Below are 15,294 nucleotides of genomic sequence, written 5' to 3' on the forward strand. Positions count from 1 at the left end.
GTGCTTAGCACTAGAGATGACCAGGGTTCAAATGACACTGACTCTTGTTGGAGTCTGTAAAAGAACTGGTTCATTGATTAACAAGTCCACCTAAGTGAAGGAGCAATCCAATCAGAGACGCCCCCTCCACCCGATTATGATTTTCAAATCTTACAGGGGGACCTCTCGTTTCTTATGGGGGGGCTTACTCCCTGCCCCCCCCAAACTCCCCCTTAATTAGGTCTTTCTACCTAACCAGGCAAAGGAAGAAGCTCATACAGAATTGAATGTCGAGAGGCTGGGGAATGAATTTTCAAATGTCCCAAATATACTCCTCTTCCTCTCAAACACACACGGTATTGCCATTCAACTTTTATTGGACCAGCCAGCAATATGACTAGTCCTAGTGGTGTATTGGGTTTTGGACCTGGGAAAAAAGGGCTGTGAGGGTCTTTCCCAGCATGCTTTAGAACCAAGTCTACACTGGTGGTGAACACGAAATCCCTTCTTTCTTGAAGACTGGCTTTATGAACAGAGATGTGTACCGTTAGAAAATAATGTTTTGATCCAGTCCTCTTGGAAGTAGCTTGAAACATCTGAGAGCTACTGTTTGCTCAGGACACCCCTGCAAACAGGACTGGAATACTAGGATATTTGTTCTCAGCATGTATTTGTGGCCCCAATATATTGAGGAGCAAAGTTGCACAGCTTGGGCACAAGGTCAGGGGGTGATTCCAGGGGGAAAGACAGTGAATAGAATTGATTACAATTGAATAGCTGTATCTTGCTTCCTGGTACCCTGGATAACAGTGTAGTTTCAGTGGAGTTATTCTGGGTTTGTACCCATGTAAATAAGAGCTGGATTCAATCATAGACTGGACCCTACCTTTGAGCCATTCACCTACACTAACACTGTTGCCAGCTATGAGCTTACGCTCTGTAACTTGATAGAAAGCGACATCTAAATAGTAGCTCTGAGCTCGTGTGCTCCTAGCAGAGGATTTTTGTGAGCCAAACTATTTTTGTTTTAAAGCACTGATCCCATTTCCTTGTTCTTAAGCAGCTTCAATCCATCTTACTGCATTACAGAAACGGTGTTGATTGTTCTACTGTATTGAATAATAACAATTTGTACTTTAAAGATTACCCCAGAGAACTATATTCATGGCTTAGCTGTACCACACTTTCCTGAACGCAAAGAGACCTTGGGGTAACTTGATTTGTTACAGTGCATAAAAACTTTTCGTGGCGGTGTGGATGATGCCAAGAAGTAGGAGTGGACCAAAAAGTTGGGAATTTGAACATGCAGAAAAAGAGGAGAGAAAGAGTGTAGATTGGCTAAAGGTAAAAAGACGTGGCTCTGGAAATTCAGGAACAGGGTGGCAGGGAGGGAGATGTCCCTGGAAAAAGAAAAGGGTTTAAGAAATGGAGTTTTTAAGGAATGGGGAGACGGAGGAGAGAGAAACAAGCCCTGGGGGCATTTAGAGGAAAGGGGAAAATGCCAGCTGCATCTCTCAGGGTACCCTAACGCCAATGCTTCCTTCTCTTCCTACCTCTAATTCTCCTGGCAACATTAGTTTTTAGTAAAACGGAATAACGTTGTTGGGCCCAGCAGTGCCTGTTGCTTCAGTCCTTCAGAGAGCCTCGGCAGATGCTTTCCAAAGGTAAAATTGAGGGTGGCTGTGCTGTGCCCTAAGATAAGCTTCATTCCTTCAAAGCATACAAGGCCGGGGGTTGTCTCCCCGATTCATCTAAGCAGCAGTGACATTTCATTAAGAAAAAAAAAAATCAAAGGTTCTAATGTCCCATTTTGGTATTTATGGAGTGAAAAGTTTGATTTTTCTTGTTTCATTTTATGTGCCTGGTGTTAGAAACTTGCTATATCAGAAATAAGGTGTTGGAATCAATACATTGAGAACACTTCAAAGTGAAGTGCTTTGACCTGACATAATATCTTGTGTTTTGCAAAAAAAAAAACAAACAGACCCAAAAACTTTACCTTTTTCCTTTCTTCTCAATGTGAAAAAAGGAGCAATTCTGAAATCCTACTTTTCTTCCCCGAGAGGATGGACTATCCATTTTCCAAGTAGCCAGTGAGAGGGAATGGTGCAAAGAGGCATCCTTCCAGAAGGGATGAGTAGAAAAGACAGCTATGATTCTGTTTTCTGTTTGATTTGCAAGACAGTAAAACGTGTTGTTCTGCTTCCCGTTGCAATCAACGGCAAAGTAGGATGTTCTGGACTCGAGCAGCAAAACCCAGCTTGCACTATGGTGGAAGGGGGGTGCAGGCGCACCACCTTCTATCTGACAGCACGGACTGAGTAGCAGAGATGCTGGTTCTGTGGCCCAAGCTAATTCCATCCGCCTTCCTCTCCGAGATGGATATTGGAGATCAAAGGTAAAATTTTATGCTGGTGTAATTCCATTGATGTCAATAGAGTTCTGCCTGCAGGGAATTTGGCTCATTCCCTTTAATTACAGTAGATATTAAACTTCACTCTTCACGCTTGAAATTCACCCCTATACTTTAGCCAGCACAAGGCCTATATTTCATTTAAGTCCCACTTAAACCTTCAAAGCAGTGTTTTAAGTATTGCCTAGGCCTAGTGCTGACTCTTAGCACAGGGTGATGTCACCCTCCCTGGAAGGTTGCACTTAGGTAGCTGATTAGTCCAGGTGTAGCCTTAATTGCTCCCCGTGATCTACAGTGCTGATACTTTGCTGGTTGTGGAAGTGTAATAGTTCTCCTCACCGGGTCAGCGGCTGTTTCACAGTGGGTCACAGTCTGGTAAAACTCCTAGCAATGTAATACAATCTGCAACCAAAAAAAGCCCTGCAATAAAACGGTGCGTAGGAAACTACAAAGAGCCCTCTGACAAATGAGATCCGTAAGTCATTCTTCGGTTCTGAGCTGGGATCTGCTTATTGCTTAATAGAGTGTGGGCAGCGAAGCTCGGTTTACGGGAGCAGGGAGGAGGTGAAAGGCAGGAGGAGGTGTCTCTGATAGCCCATTTAAAAAAAAGTGGGGGAGCATTTTGGGGAACTGCTCTAAGCAGATGCCCCTGGTGTAGCAGAATGATTGATGGAGCATAAACTGAGATGGTGGCCCTGGCTGGTCCTTACGCACCTGTAGCTCGAAGTAGCTCTAGCGCTTCTCTTGATTGGCCTGATCTGACAGTATGCCTGCAAAATCTTGCTCTCCAGTCACAGGCTTCTGATCAGTCCCCATCTATATCTTGCTTCCTTAATTGAACCCTTTTAACTAAAGTGTTTCTGCTGGTTTCCCTTTCAACTTCTCCTCCTGTTTTGGACTCCTCTAGCTGTGCTCCTCATTAGAGACTTGGAGACTTCTGAAAGAGTCGTCTCCCTCTCTTTCCTGTCCCTGATCACACAGAAATCTCCATGCAGTTCTTCTGTTCTGGGCCCGTGTCTAAAGCACGGCGTAGTTTTTTGGTACAAGAGATGTTAGAAGTTAGTTATGTATGGAGGTAACAGTGGTCTTTATCTTCTGCTTAGTTCGGCGCTCAGTTTTTATGGTGAGATGGAGACCTTTCCCTGACGATTCCTTTGCTCTTTCGTTTAGCCCTGTGGCTTGCAGACGATTAAATACATTTCCATTACATCTCAATTGCACCAAGACAGCAGACGGCAGGGACCACCGGATGGTACTTCAGCAGCTGCTGCCTCGTATAAGCCTTTTGCCATCCTAGGCAACTTGCCCCTCCTTTTCCAAACCTCATCTAACCATGCTTTTCCAGTTCTGCTCCCAATCCACAATCACAGGCCAAACCAAAACATTTGCAGAACTGTTTCACTGAGACACAGCCCAGATTTCCAGGAGTATAAATCTGCCTAGCCTCCATCCAATAGATTGGAGTTGCACTCATTCACCCCACCTTGGGACCTAGCCTGTCAGGTGCGCTCCCTGATGCCACAGCTCTGTGGCTTTGTCCTAAAAGGGGGTTGCAGCAAACGCAGCAATGGGGTAGAGGTTAATGATAATCGTGCGCAGCACATTAAATGCACATCCCACCCCAGCAAAGCCTAACATTAATGCTTGGTGAAACCTGGTAAATCTGACAGCTTCAGGTCACACCATGCTATCTATGGCCAAGCTCTCAGACTTCATGGCAGTAACTTTTGATAACACCGAACACAGTAAAGGACCAGTCTTTTTCTCTCATTTGGATCCTCCATCTTTTCTTTTTTTCCCAAGCAGTGTTTTGAGGATGTGTAGGGTTGACCCATGGTGCGAGACAATAGAAAAATAGATGCATTTTAATAAAAGTCTTCCCTGATGATGGAAAAAAAACACATCGATTTGGAGATATTAAGGCTACTGTGATCACCTAGTCTGACCTCACGGATAGCACAGGCTGGAAAATTTCACCCAGGGATTCCTGTGTCAAGCTCAGTCACATTATAGCTGGCTTGGAGCATATCTTTTGAAGTTATTATCCAGAACAGGACTTCCCAACTTCTTCGTGGCCAGGTGCTGCACACCCCAGAGGCCACCCCAGCGTTCACCTCCATGACTGCAAGCTCCACCGGCACCATGTGGGTGGGTGGCTCCAGCCCCCCGTGCTGCACCAAGTGCCCAGGTGGGCCTTTCCCCTCCACCTCCCCTACTGCCGCACTGTGTGGGTAGGTGGGCAGGTGGCCATCCCCTCCTTCCCCCCTGCCCCACAACACCTCCTTGGCTGCAGGCTCCCTCTTTGTACTGGACTGCAGGCTGTGCTGCCCTGCCTCCTGGAGAGAGAAGGGTGGGGGAGAGCCTGCAAAACCTGGCTGCAACATCAGCTGGACTAGGAGGGGAGCAGCAGCCAGGGGGGTGCCCAGGGGCCACAGCTTAAGTTTCCTCCACATCCAAACCACCAGTGAGATGGCCCTGATCTAGGAAACCATCATATCTGGGGTTGTTTGGAGGTCTTGTTCAATCACTACATGTAAGACACCTGCCAAGGGAGGTAGTGATGCGTTTCCATCTGACATGTCATCAGCATGCAGATAGTGCTAGGCTCTCCATCCCTTTGCCTTCTGCCCTCGGAGAGGCAGTATTTATGCTTTTCCCAGACCTGAATGATATAGGGCTAGACTTTACACATCAGCTGGTTTAAGTGATCAGAAACTGGTTTAAACCAGCTGTTCAGCTTGGAAATGGCTTGAGATAAACCTGGCTGAATGCAGTATCAGACTGAACGGATTTGGCTCCAACCAGTTTATGCAATGTCTGTCCCAGACCTAGGGGTCAAATGAGAGCGAGCAAATTGAAACCAGAGCAAAAGCCAACAGGCAGAAAGAAACCTCTGGAGGATTTCGGCGCCGACCCCCACTCTGTTTTGGTGCAGGATTACTCCTGTCAATGAGGATCAGAAATTCATAGTTGGCTTTTAGCTGCTTGTGGAAGCTCAGGCATCAATAGAGCTTCTCATAGCTATGTGGATACTAGGAGCCCTGCAACAAATGGGTCCTGAGCTCTTGAGTTGTTGCAGATGGCCAACCTAGGGGACTGTGCGGTTCAGTGGGGTAGGAATCAGGAGATGTAGGGCCTCTTTCCAGCTCTGCTACTGATCTGCTGCATGACCCTAAGCAAGTCACTTCATCTTGGGAATGTCTCTTTGGCTTGAGAGCCTGGCAAAGCAGGGAAGGGCTCTACTCCTGTGCATACAGGGCCTGGCACCAGGGACTTTCAGTCCGTACTGGGCCCTCTGGTCATCATTGTTTCATAATTCCTATGAATATAGCTCACTTTAGATAGTCCATCCAGACAAACACAATAGAAAAGATGATGGGTGTGGGCCAGACATTCCTCAGTAACACCAAATGCACTCAGCTTCCCCAGCCTAAGAAGTGTTACGTTGGCTATGTCCATTTTATGCCTTTTATTGTGACGAGGGAGTGAAGGAAGCCAAAACAGATTTGAGCTGAGCACTTGCCCGTAAAGACTAGCTGGAGCCGGTGACGGGAGAGAAGTTGAGGGAAGTTTGGCTTGGGCTGATGTGGGCCAAAAGGCTGCTCACGTGACTCAGTGAACGTTGTTGTCTGGCTCATCGTACCACTCCTCCTTGTCTGCATCTTGGTCATCTCCAGGCTGTCCCTCAACATACTCCTCTTCGTGCCTCTCTTCTGTTTCCCCACCCTCGTTGTTGGGCTCTTCTTCCTCACGGTTGCCTTCCTCTTCCCTCGCCGGCTCCTGTGGGCCTCTCCCTCTGTCCAGGTTGATATCCTGAGCTTCAGTAGTCACTTGCTGTTTGCAAAAAGGGCAAGATTTATTCCTGGGCTGGGTGTGAAGCCATGTGTCTATGCACGCACAATGGTAGGCATGAGAACAAGGGAGGATCTTCAGCTGGTCTCCTTCTTCATACTCGGCCATGCAGATCACGCATGTCTCATACCTGTCTCCCCTTTTGAATGTGTGCATTGTTATCTTCTGGGCTTTCTTGTACCATCTTGCGCATACCACAAGTGGTATAGTGCAAACGACCACGTTGATCATGAACCCAAACTCCTGGATGACGTAAGAAATGATATGGTGTGACAGATAGCTGGACAGGACCGGCCAGAACTGTCTAAAGCTTTCCAAGAGCTTATCTCTGTTTTGGCAAGAATTAAGACAAGGTTTGGACGCCACAAGGGTGACGCGAGTCCCTTTCTCATAACGCAAAGCCCTTCTCAGATAGAGGTACGCTGATTGTCCTACGAAGACCGAAGGTATTACAATCTGCTGTTGGATTTCTTTATCATCAGTCAACATATTCACCAGCTCTTCCGAATTCACATTGTGCACAATGGCAGCATGGTACCCAGCTTGCTGGGCATGGAGGACCTTAACCCCAAAGGGGCACTCAGCCCTACGGATGAGCGCAATGAAAGTCTCAGAGGAGTTGCTGGACGGGGGTGGACTTGCTATGGGGTCACATCCATTAGGCGGTGTCACCTCGGTTAAATATCCCGTCAGCTCTTCTGTGGGCAGAGGCATCCCGAAGCACGCAGGCAGCGCGTTAAAACCTACGCAGGTAGAGTTGTGGTTGTAAACCACGAGACACGAGGCTTCTGTAAAAGCAGTTTCATAAATCAAGAATGTGGTGACCACGCAGAAAGGAAGATGGAGTGGAGGCCTCATGCTGACAGCTGCTGGATATCTCGGCATATGCCGGCTGGCTTGGCCAACAGGATTGCTAGTGGCTGTGGAAGACCTTAGGAAGCAATCAGCAACTTAGCTCATCAGAGCAGTATTAACATGACAATCCTGGAGCTGTCTCAGCAGACAGCGGTGGCAGCAGGCAGGTAAGTATTCCCCACCTCTTGTCTTGAAGATGCTGCTACCAGCTTGCTCCTTGTTCACCATGCTGGCCTTGGGGCTCCCAAGGTTTCACCTCTGTTTCTCACTAGTATCCAGCTGCTAAGCAACCTTTCCTAACCATCAGCTCGAGCCTTTGTGACATCACCCAATGACAGCTATATTTGCCGGGGACTGGGTCCCTGCAACATGACTGCCCATCTGCAATGCACTTTTCCCCACCCTCCATGTTTCTTTTTCATTTGTCCATCCCTCCGGCTCCCGCCCCAGGCTGCTTGGGTTCAGCTCTGCCTCACTCCACCCTCCGATAGGATGCTTCCATCTCCTGCTGCAATCAAGGGGAGTTACTCATCTCCTGCAGGGAGATAAAAATCCCCCTTGTCTTGAGAATATTTCCACTGCAAACTAAAATCCTTCTCATCAGACATGATTCCTGGAAAACATTGCATAGTAGGAATGATCTTTAGGATCATCCTCTCCCACCTAGGTAGGGAAGTGCCAGCTCAGGTTGGCTGTGTTTTGTTTTTTTTAAAACAATGTTTTTCTATTTATAAGGGTGGTACTTCTGATGTCACGGCACCCAGAGTTGCTCAGATTAGAGCATTTTGTAATTTGCAATAGATGTTTAATACTCAAGTAAATCACAGTTCAATGTATAAAGAGAAGGATGTGAAGTTCCACCCATCCATATGCACAGGGTGAGGCCGGCACAGTGCTATCGGCCATATTTTCAAGAGAATGCAGATTCCATTTAAGGCCAACTTAAAGAGTTGGAAAAAATTCCTCTTTGCAAGCTTTCGGGCACAAACACCCTTCGTCAGGCTGAGGAAGCATCTGCGGATGGTCTGTGCTCCTTGTGCACTGAGTGGGAAAGCAGCCAGCGCCCAGTACGTATGCGAGACAGCCAGTCAGTTCAAATGTAATAGGTACTGGGCGCTGGCTGCTTTCCCACTCCATCCAGGAAGAGCACAGACCATCCGCAGATGCTTCCTCAGCCTGATGAAGGATGTTTGCACCCAAAAGCTTGCTAAGAAGAATTTTCCAACAATTTGAGTCGGTCTAATAAAAGATATCGGATTTACCCAAAGCACCTTGTCTGCCCATGTTCTTAGACCCACACGACTACAACCTACACCCTGACTCCATTTAAGGCAGATTCTCAAAAGAGTTCAGTGCATTGGGTTCATGTTGGGCTGAGCGCGTTCAAAATCCCGGTGGTGTAACAGTGGGAGAGCAGTGGGTGGTGGAGTTCAAAAGATCTAGCCTCCTGTTGCCAGTTTTCATGATTTTCTTGGAAATCTCAGGATTTCTCTGAACTTTAGCTTAAAGTTTAAACTCCAGCTTCTGGAGACCAATGATTAATGGCAAACCTTGGTTTTTGTGACAATAAAGGGAAAGTACATTTCTAGCCCTTGTGCTCGCACAGGAAAGCTTGAAAATTTGAGATGATCATGCTTGGACACCAGAAGGAACTTACAAAGGCCCCATGATCCCTTATTCAGAAAAATCTCAGGATTAGGAAGAAAGTTTCACGATTTTAGCATCTGAATTCATGAATTTTGAATGATCGGGGCAGGTGGCACTGCCTGCCCAGTTGAGAGCGCTGGGGGCGCTTAAAACTCCAGCTTTGAATATGTGACTATACGTCTGGATTATCAGAGGTCCTGAGTCTGCAGTTGCTTCTAATTTCAACAGGGAGTGTTGTGCTGAGCCTCTCTGACGCTCGGTCCCTAAAACCCGACCCTTGAATAGGCAACCCCTTGTTTAATTAATCATTCACCTTAAAGTACCCTCAAGGTTTTACAGTACAGTTTTGTTGGACTGGTAGTTCAAGACTCAATGTTAGGCAGCTGATTGCTTCTAACCCCATGGGCTCTGCTTGAGACCAATTTCACTGCATATATTTTCCTCCCGGAAAGAAGTAGTACAATGTCAGTGGGCAGTGTGTGCGCGCGTGGGCGTGTGCGCCAGAGACTTCCAGCAGATGTGATTTCAAATTGGTTTTATTTCCCTTGTCTAAAAAGTTTGACACTTTCAGTGAGACAGTCTGAGGCTTTCAAAAGTGGTAAATACTTCCCACCAAGTGTGTCTAGTGCAAGAGGCAAAACGGAAAAGGCAGATGCGCTTTGCTTTGGGCACAACTGTGTAGGTCTCACTTTTGTTTTGATCTCAGCCATCCTCTTCCTGTCTTCGTTGCCTTTGACATCTTGTTCTCAGGTCCCATTGCTGCTTCCAAGTCAAATCCCTACATTATAAGTCACCAGCTGTTTGCATATCGGACAGGTCTTATTTTGTCGCTGGGTGAGAAGCCACGTGTCAATGCACGCGCCGTGATAGGCGTGAGAACAAGGGAGGATCTTCATCCGGTCTCCTTCCTCGTACTCTGCCATGCAGATCACACACGGATCATACTTCTCTCCACTTTTGAACTGATGCACTTTTATCATCTCCCGGCTCTTTCTACACCATCTCATGCATCCCACGATGACCAGGGTGCTGATGATCACACCCAGCACCAGGCAAAACTCCCGGAGGAAAAGCAAGAGCGTGTGTTTGGAGCAGTAGCCAAATTGGAGATCCCAGTAGTACTGAGCAGTGTCCCAGATGGAGAACCTGTTATTGCTCCAGCAGGGGTTTCGATAATATTCAGGTACCACCAGCGTGACACGAGCAACTTTTTCTGAACCCAGAACGCGTCTAAGCAGCTTGGCGGCTGATTCCCCAGTAAAGACAGAAGGAATCCCAATCTGCCGCCGGATTTCTTCAACATTAGTTACCATAGTCACCAGCTTCTCTGAGTCCACATTATGTATGATAGCAGCTCGATAGCCGGCTTTCTGAGCATGAAGGATCTTAACACCGAAGGGGCAGTCGTAGCGACGGATGAGCGCAATGAAGGCCCTGGAGGAGTTGGCGGATGGCGGTGGGCCCCCGATAGGGTGGCATGCATTTGCAGGCACTGCCTCCATCAGGTAGCCCCTGAGTCCCTCTCTTGGCAGCGGTGACCCGAGGCATGCAGAGAGCGCTCCGAAGTCTTTGCAGGTGGAGTTGTAGCGGTAGACCACATACACGAAGATTTCCGCCACGGCTGTGTCTATGAGCAGGAGGAGAATGACCACGGAGAGAGGAGTCCTTTGCAGAAGCCACATTGTGAGAGCAAGGGGGGATTTCTCTAGGTGTGTCCTATCTAATCAGAAGAATTGGCTTGAGAGGAATCAATGCAGACGGCTCAATTCATCCTTTCCAGGCAGTAACAGTGGGACTGGACAGGATGTCGCATCCCAGTCCCTTTCTTTAGAGGTATTCCCAGCTGCTTCTTTCACTACATGCTCCAGTCTGATGGTTCCCAGGTTTCTCGCTACCGTCATGCAGTCGCCCAGGTCTTTGTGACATCACTCACCGATTACATTTAAGACCAACTCAAATAGTTGGAAAAATTCTTGTTAGCAAGCTTTCGGGCCCAAAAGCGTGACATCCCCAGGATGCGATCCCAGAGCTTGTAGGAGAGAGGGAGGGAGGAAAGGAAGGAAGAGACAAGAGGGACCTTTGGAAGTGGAGGAAGAAAAGAACCAGTGAGAGGCAAAGAATGGACTGGTCAGCCCAGAAACCAGTAGCAGGTCTGCAATCCTTAGCTCTAAACCAGTGGTTTTCCACCTTTAATCATTCGCAGACCCCCTAAAAAATATCAAATGGTGGTGCAGCCCCTTTGAATTGTAAGTGTGGGTATTTGCATACTTTTGATTGATCGTAGTCATCTTTTGTGGGCCCCTTAGACATAGTCTGTGGACCCCCCGAGGTCTGTGGACACAGGTAGAAAACTGCTGCTTTAGAAACTATCAGGAAGTAGCTAGAATTAGGACTTGCTCCCAGGCAAGAGAGAGAGAGATGGTCACGTCCAAAGGCATGGCAGTGAGCACGCAGACACCCAGATCTCCTTGTGTGAACTTTCCAAGGACTAGGTAGGCCTCCAGACCTATGCAGTTTATTCCCAAATGTGACAGTCCCTTCATATTTTCTAGGAACTTCGCAATTTTGTGAATCTTCTGACAAGTTGTTACCACGGCTGGGGCCCTGATGCCAACATTGTCGATGTATATTAATGTCATCATATGTTAATGCATTGTGAGGCTTTGGTCCATGTCAGGGACCTCTTGGCGCTGGAGGCTTATACAGGCAACCATTAGAGCAAGAGACCATTTTGAACAGCTACCACTCGGGCTCTCTAGTGCGTCTGTGAACAGATCTACAGGGGCCTTTGAACCTGGAGTGACAGCCAAGGCAGAGGGGTCTGGAAAGATCAGGGGAGATGCATTCCTAGTATAATCCTGCAGCCAAGGAGGAAAATACACAGCACAGACACTCAACAGTCAGATGCAACCATCACATTTGAAGGAGTTCAGTTTTACTTTGGTTTCCTTAGTATGGTCCTACATGGGAAAGGGTTATGTATCCAAGCACTAGAGTTGCTACCAGGAAGGTGTGCATGTCAGATCTGGAATTAGGTCCATGAGAAGATTTGTCTGTCAGAGGTGCCATTATTTATGACTTGACAGCAATGCACAGAGGCCCTGAATGAAGTCACAGCCCAGGCAGGCATAAAATGAGAAGCAGTTAGTGTCTGAATAATGCTTGGATCCAGCATAGACCAAGGCCTGGAGAAGAAGCAGAACTTAAATGACTTGCCCACGGGTGCAGAACAAGTCAGTGGCAGAGGTAGAGCAGAACCTGCATCTCCAGGGCCCCGAGCCTGTGTCCTCACCCCCGGATCGCACTCTTTCTTATGCAGAACTGGTCTCTAATATATAGCTATATAGATCTATATCTATATCTAGCTGTATTTATATACCTATAGATAAAGATATTCTGGGCTTCAAGGCTTACTAAGTTCCACTTCTGTGACAGCATCAATAGCAGCAACTCCTGCAGGCAGGCTGATTCAGCAGGTTGGAGGTTGGTCATCATTGCCATTAGCAGAAGGAGCTGGAGCAAAAGGTCTAGTGGGCATGGAATATAACTGATGAGAAGGTCTGGGAGCAGAAAGAGGCGCTGTTTAGAGGAAATGGATGAAAGAACATGGATTTGCAAAGGAAAAGGCAAGGCTGAGATCAAAGGAGCGCTGGCGAGAAAGAGATGGGTGTGCGACAGAATGGAGAAGCAGAGGCCTTGGGGAGGGAGGAAAGGGACTTGGGGGCTGAGCTGTTTGGTGAAGCTTAAGGCATCTGAATCCCAATGAAATGCAGTGGGAGGTGGGTATCCCACCCCCTTGAACTCCTAGGAGGAATGGGAGAAAGAGCGAACAGAGGTGGGGCAGCAGCAACGTGGACGTGGAAGGAAGTGTCGGGCCTGCCATTGCTTTAGCTGATAATACTTCTTCCCCAACTTCCCTTTCCCCATCGCAGTGCAGGGTGGGCTTTGGTTTCTGCTGTGTGAAGCCGATTGATGTCCGTGGGGCGCTTGGTGATACGCCACTAATTGTTCCAAAAGCCACCCTAGCTGCCGGCTGTTTTGTTACACTCAGCATTTAGGATGAACTGAATCCCGCGCCCCTTTGCCATGCACCGGCAACAGTCATGTGCACTAAATATGTTGCAGATGTTTCTGGATGTGTCTTTTCTGCGTTTCCTCTGGGGTCCATGCAATCTACTTCCTCAGTGTAATTGCGATTTATTTAAATGTCAACAAGCCACACATGGGAGACAGCAGTTATATGAGAGAGCAGAGCAATTACAGGGAAAAGGTCCCATATTGCCACTTGAGCAAAGATCCAGGGTTGAAGAAAGAAAAGGACCATTTAGTTCTAGGGACTGACCACTTCCATTTGCACTACCAGAGTGCCAGTGCTCACGTGCCAGCTGGAGCCCAGATGTACAAAACTAAATCCTGCATTTACTTAGGACTGCAGAAATCTGGAGGGACTTCCAATGAAGCTAATGGAGTTACTTTGGATTTGCATAATAGCAACACCCAGCCTGTATTGAAGGGATTGATCCTGCTAGGAAGAGTCCATGGGGAATGGAGACCTCCAGGGGACTGACTTGCAGCTGTTGCTGTAACTCCAACAAAGACGGTATTTCTAATCTCAAACCCAGCATTGATTTGAATTGTTTCAACAGAGAAATAAATCTGGATGTTTTATTCAGAGGCTTTTGCAGTATTAGGAGCAGCCCCGCCAGGTGCGTGATGTGAGTTCCTTACTAATGGGTCAGCTAGTCCTTTATTATTTACACTGCGGTAGCATCTAGCGTCCCCAGGGTGTTAGGAGCTGCATGTGCACATCGCAAGAGATGGCACCTGCCCCGATTAGCTTGGCGTCTAAGCAGGCACAGGTTGGAAGCAGAAGTAGTGCTTCACCCAAGACCTCTCAGCAAAATGAAGACTAGACCTCTTCCCTTGTAGCTCGGTGTAGCTCTGCATGTTGGATCATGCTGCTTCTCTGGGGTCATGCCATGCTCACAACCCTAGTGCCACAGGGCAAGTGGGGGCAAGCTAAATGCATGATATTTTCCTGGCTCTCTGAAGGCTGCCCCGCTCCTCACTCCTTGCTGTCATGGACCCGAATTCACTGCCCATATTGTTTCAAGCAATAGCCAATGCTCAGTGCAGAGTGAAAGGACTTGTGGCTCTCATTTGGCTTGAGGCCGATGTCTTTTTTTCAGGATAAAATGCAACACTTTACTGGGGTTTTTAGTATTACAATGATTTGCTGTGGGGGGAGCTTTTCTGAGCCATCTGGTAACCCACTGGTGAAAACCATTGCAAATAATAATGTGCACAATTCGCTGTTTCTTAATAGGCATGTGAGTGATGACTAATTATTCCCCCAGTCCTACAAAAGCTCTGCCTGGGTGGTCACATGCACCCCACCAGTATTGTTGCAAGACAGAGAGTGAGTTAAACTTTGAAAGCTCGTGAGTGTACCAACTGCCCTTCATTCAAACCATCAAGCTCTTCGAGAGCTGGAACAATAGGAAACACCACCCAAAACGCTGGCTTTGGTGGGTACTTTTTGTTGGAGCTCTGTGTGGTGGGCGTGATGATGATGATGCAGGCAGAGGCACCGCAGGAGACAAAGAGGGCACTAAGAAAGCACTGGACGCAGCCGGAGAAGCATCGGTCTTGTGACCCTAGGAAAAAGCAAAGACACTTTTGCGTGGCTAAGCGCTGGCTGGAAACGGGACTGCGCGCCGGGGTCCAAACTCCTGTTGGATTGCAGCTGCGATCGGGATGATATGGCCATCTGGATTGCATCGGTCCAGTACCTACCTCCTCCCTTTCTCTCCCTAAAAGAAAGTGCCTGTAAAACCTCAGTGCACCTCTCCAAAACATGAGACTTGGATAGAGATTCATGGATTTAAGGGTAGGAGGGAGCAGCTACTCCTCTCCCCCACATCCTATAGGCCAGAGAACCTCATTTGGACGTCGCTGCCTAAATTCATAGTAGTAGTAAAAAATTCTGGGCTTGGTCCTGGGTTGGTTTTGAATAACTCATTGTGGCTAGATAGACTCCGGTGGAGCCAAGTTGTTTGCCACCAGCTAAGGATCTTGCTCTTTATGCAGTATCTGTGAATGGAAGAGAGGGATAGAGACTGATTCCTATGTGTTACACAGTCATTTGCGGCGGCTCCCAGAGCTCTTAACTGCTGGACTGTCTGCACATTAACACCTTGAAGTGGTTTTAAACACTTGTTTTGCAGCTCAAAATTATGCCGCTCCAGGGCAGGATTGTCTCTGGTCTGCACTACCCAGCTCCGGTTGCATTAAGATGCAGCCACAGCCCACAGATGTGCTGCCCAAGTTGAAGTCCTCCAGTATCGCAGGATAGCGGAGGGATAGAAGTGGGTCCTGGCTCACCAGCCCTGCAGCGGCAACTCGCAGCTCCAGCTCCTAGTCTTGGCCTCGCTCACCAGGCCGCTGGTGGCAAGTCACGGCTGCGCAGGTGGGGGACGGTCGGAGAAGGTTTCTAGACTAACTGCTCCAAACTCCAAGCTAACACTAACACCAGTCAACAGTTGTGC

General features: G+C 47.9%; 2 protein-coding genes across 2 annotated transcripts; both read right to left on the reverse strand.

Moving 5' to 3' along the window:
* Positions 1–5,901: 5,901 nt before the first annotated feature.
* LOC109295049 (E3 ubiquitin-protein ligase RNF167-like) lies at positions 5,902–7,356 on the reverse strand. Its single transcript, XM_019513710.1, has one exon. It carries the CDS (start codon positions 7,127–7,129, stop codon positions 6,005–6,007), a length of 1,125 nt encoding a protein of 374 aa, XP_019369255.1. The 5' UTR covers positions 7,130–7,356; the 3' UTR covers positions 5,902–6,004.
* Positions 7,357–9,397: 2,041 nt separating this feature from the next.
* Positions 9,398–10,630, reverse strand: LOC109295050 (E3 ubiquitin-protein ligase RNF167-like). Its single transcript, XM_019513711.1, has one exon. The coding sequence runs from the start codon at positions 10,426–10,428 to the stop codon at positions 9,517–9,519; it is 912 nt and encodes a 303-aa protein (XP_019369256.1). The 5' UTR covers positions 10,429–10,630; the 3' UTR covers positions 9,398–9,516.
* Positions 10,631–15,294: the final 4,664 nt, after the last annotated feature.

This window comes from Gavialis gangeticus, unplaced genomic scaffold (genome assembly GCF_001723915.1).
Source record: "Gavialis gangeticus isolate Ggan-Ray unplaced genomic scaffold, GavGan_comp1, whole genome shotgun sequence".
NCBI lineage: Eukaryota > Metazoa > Chordata > Crocodylia > Gavialidae > Gavialis > Gavialis gangeticus.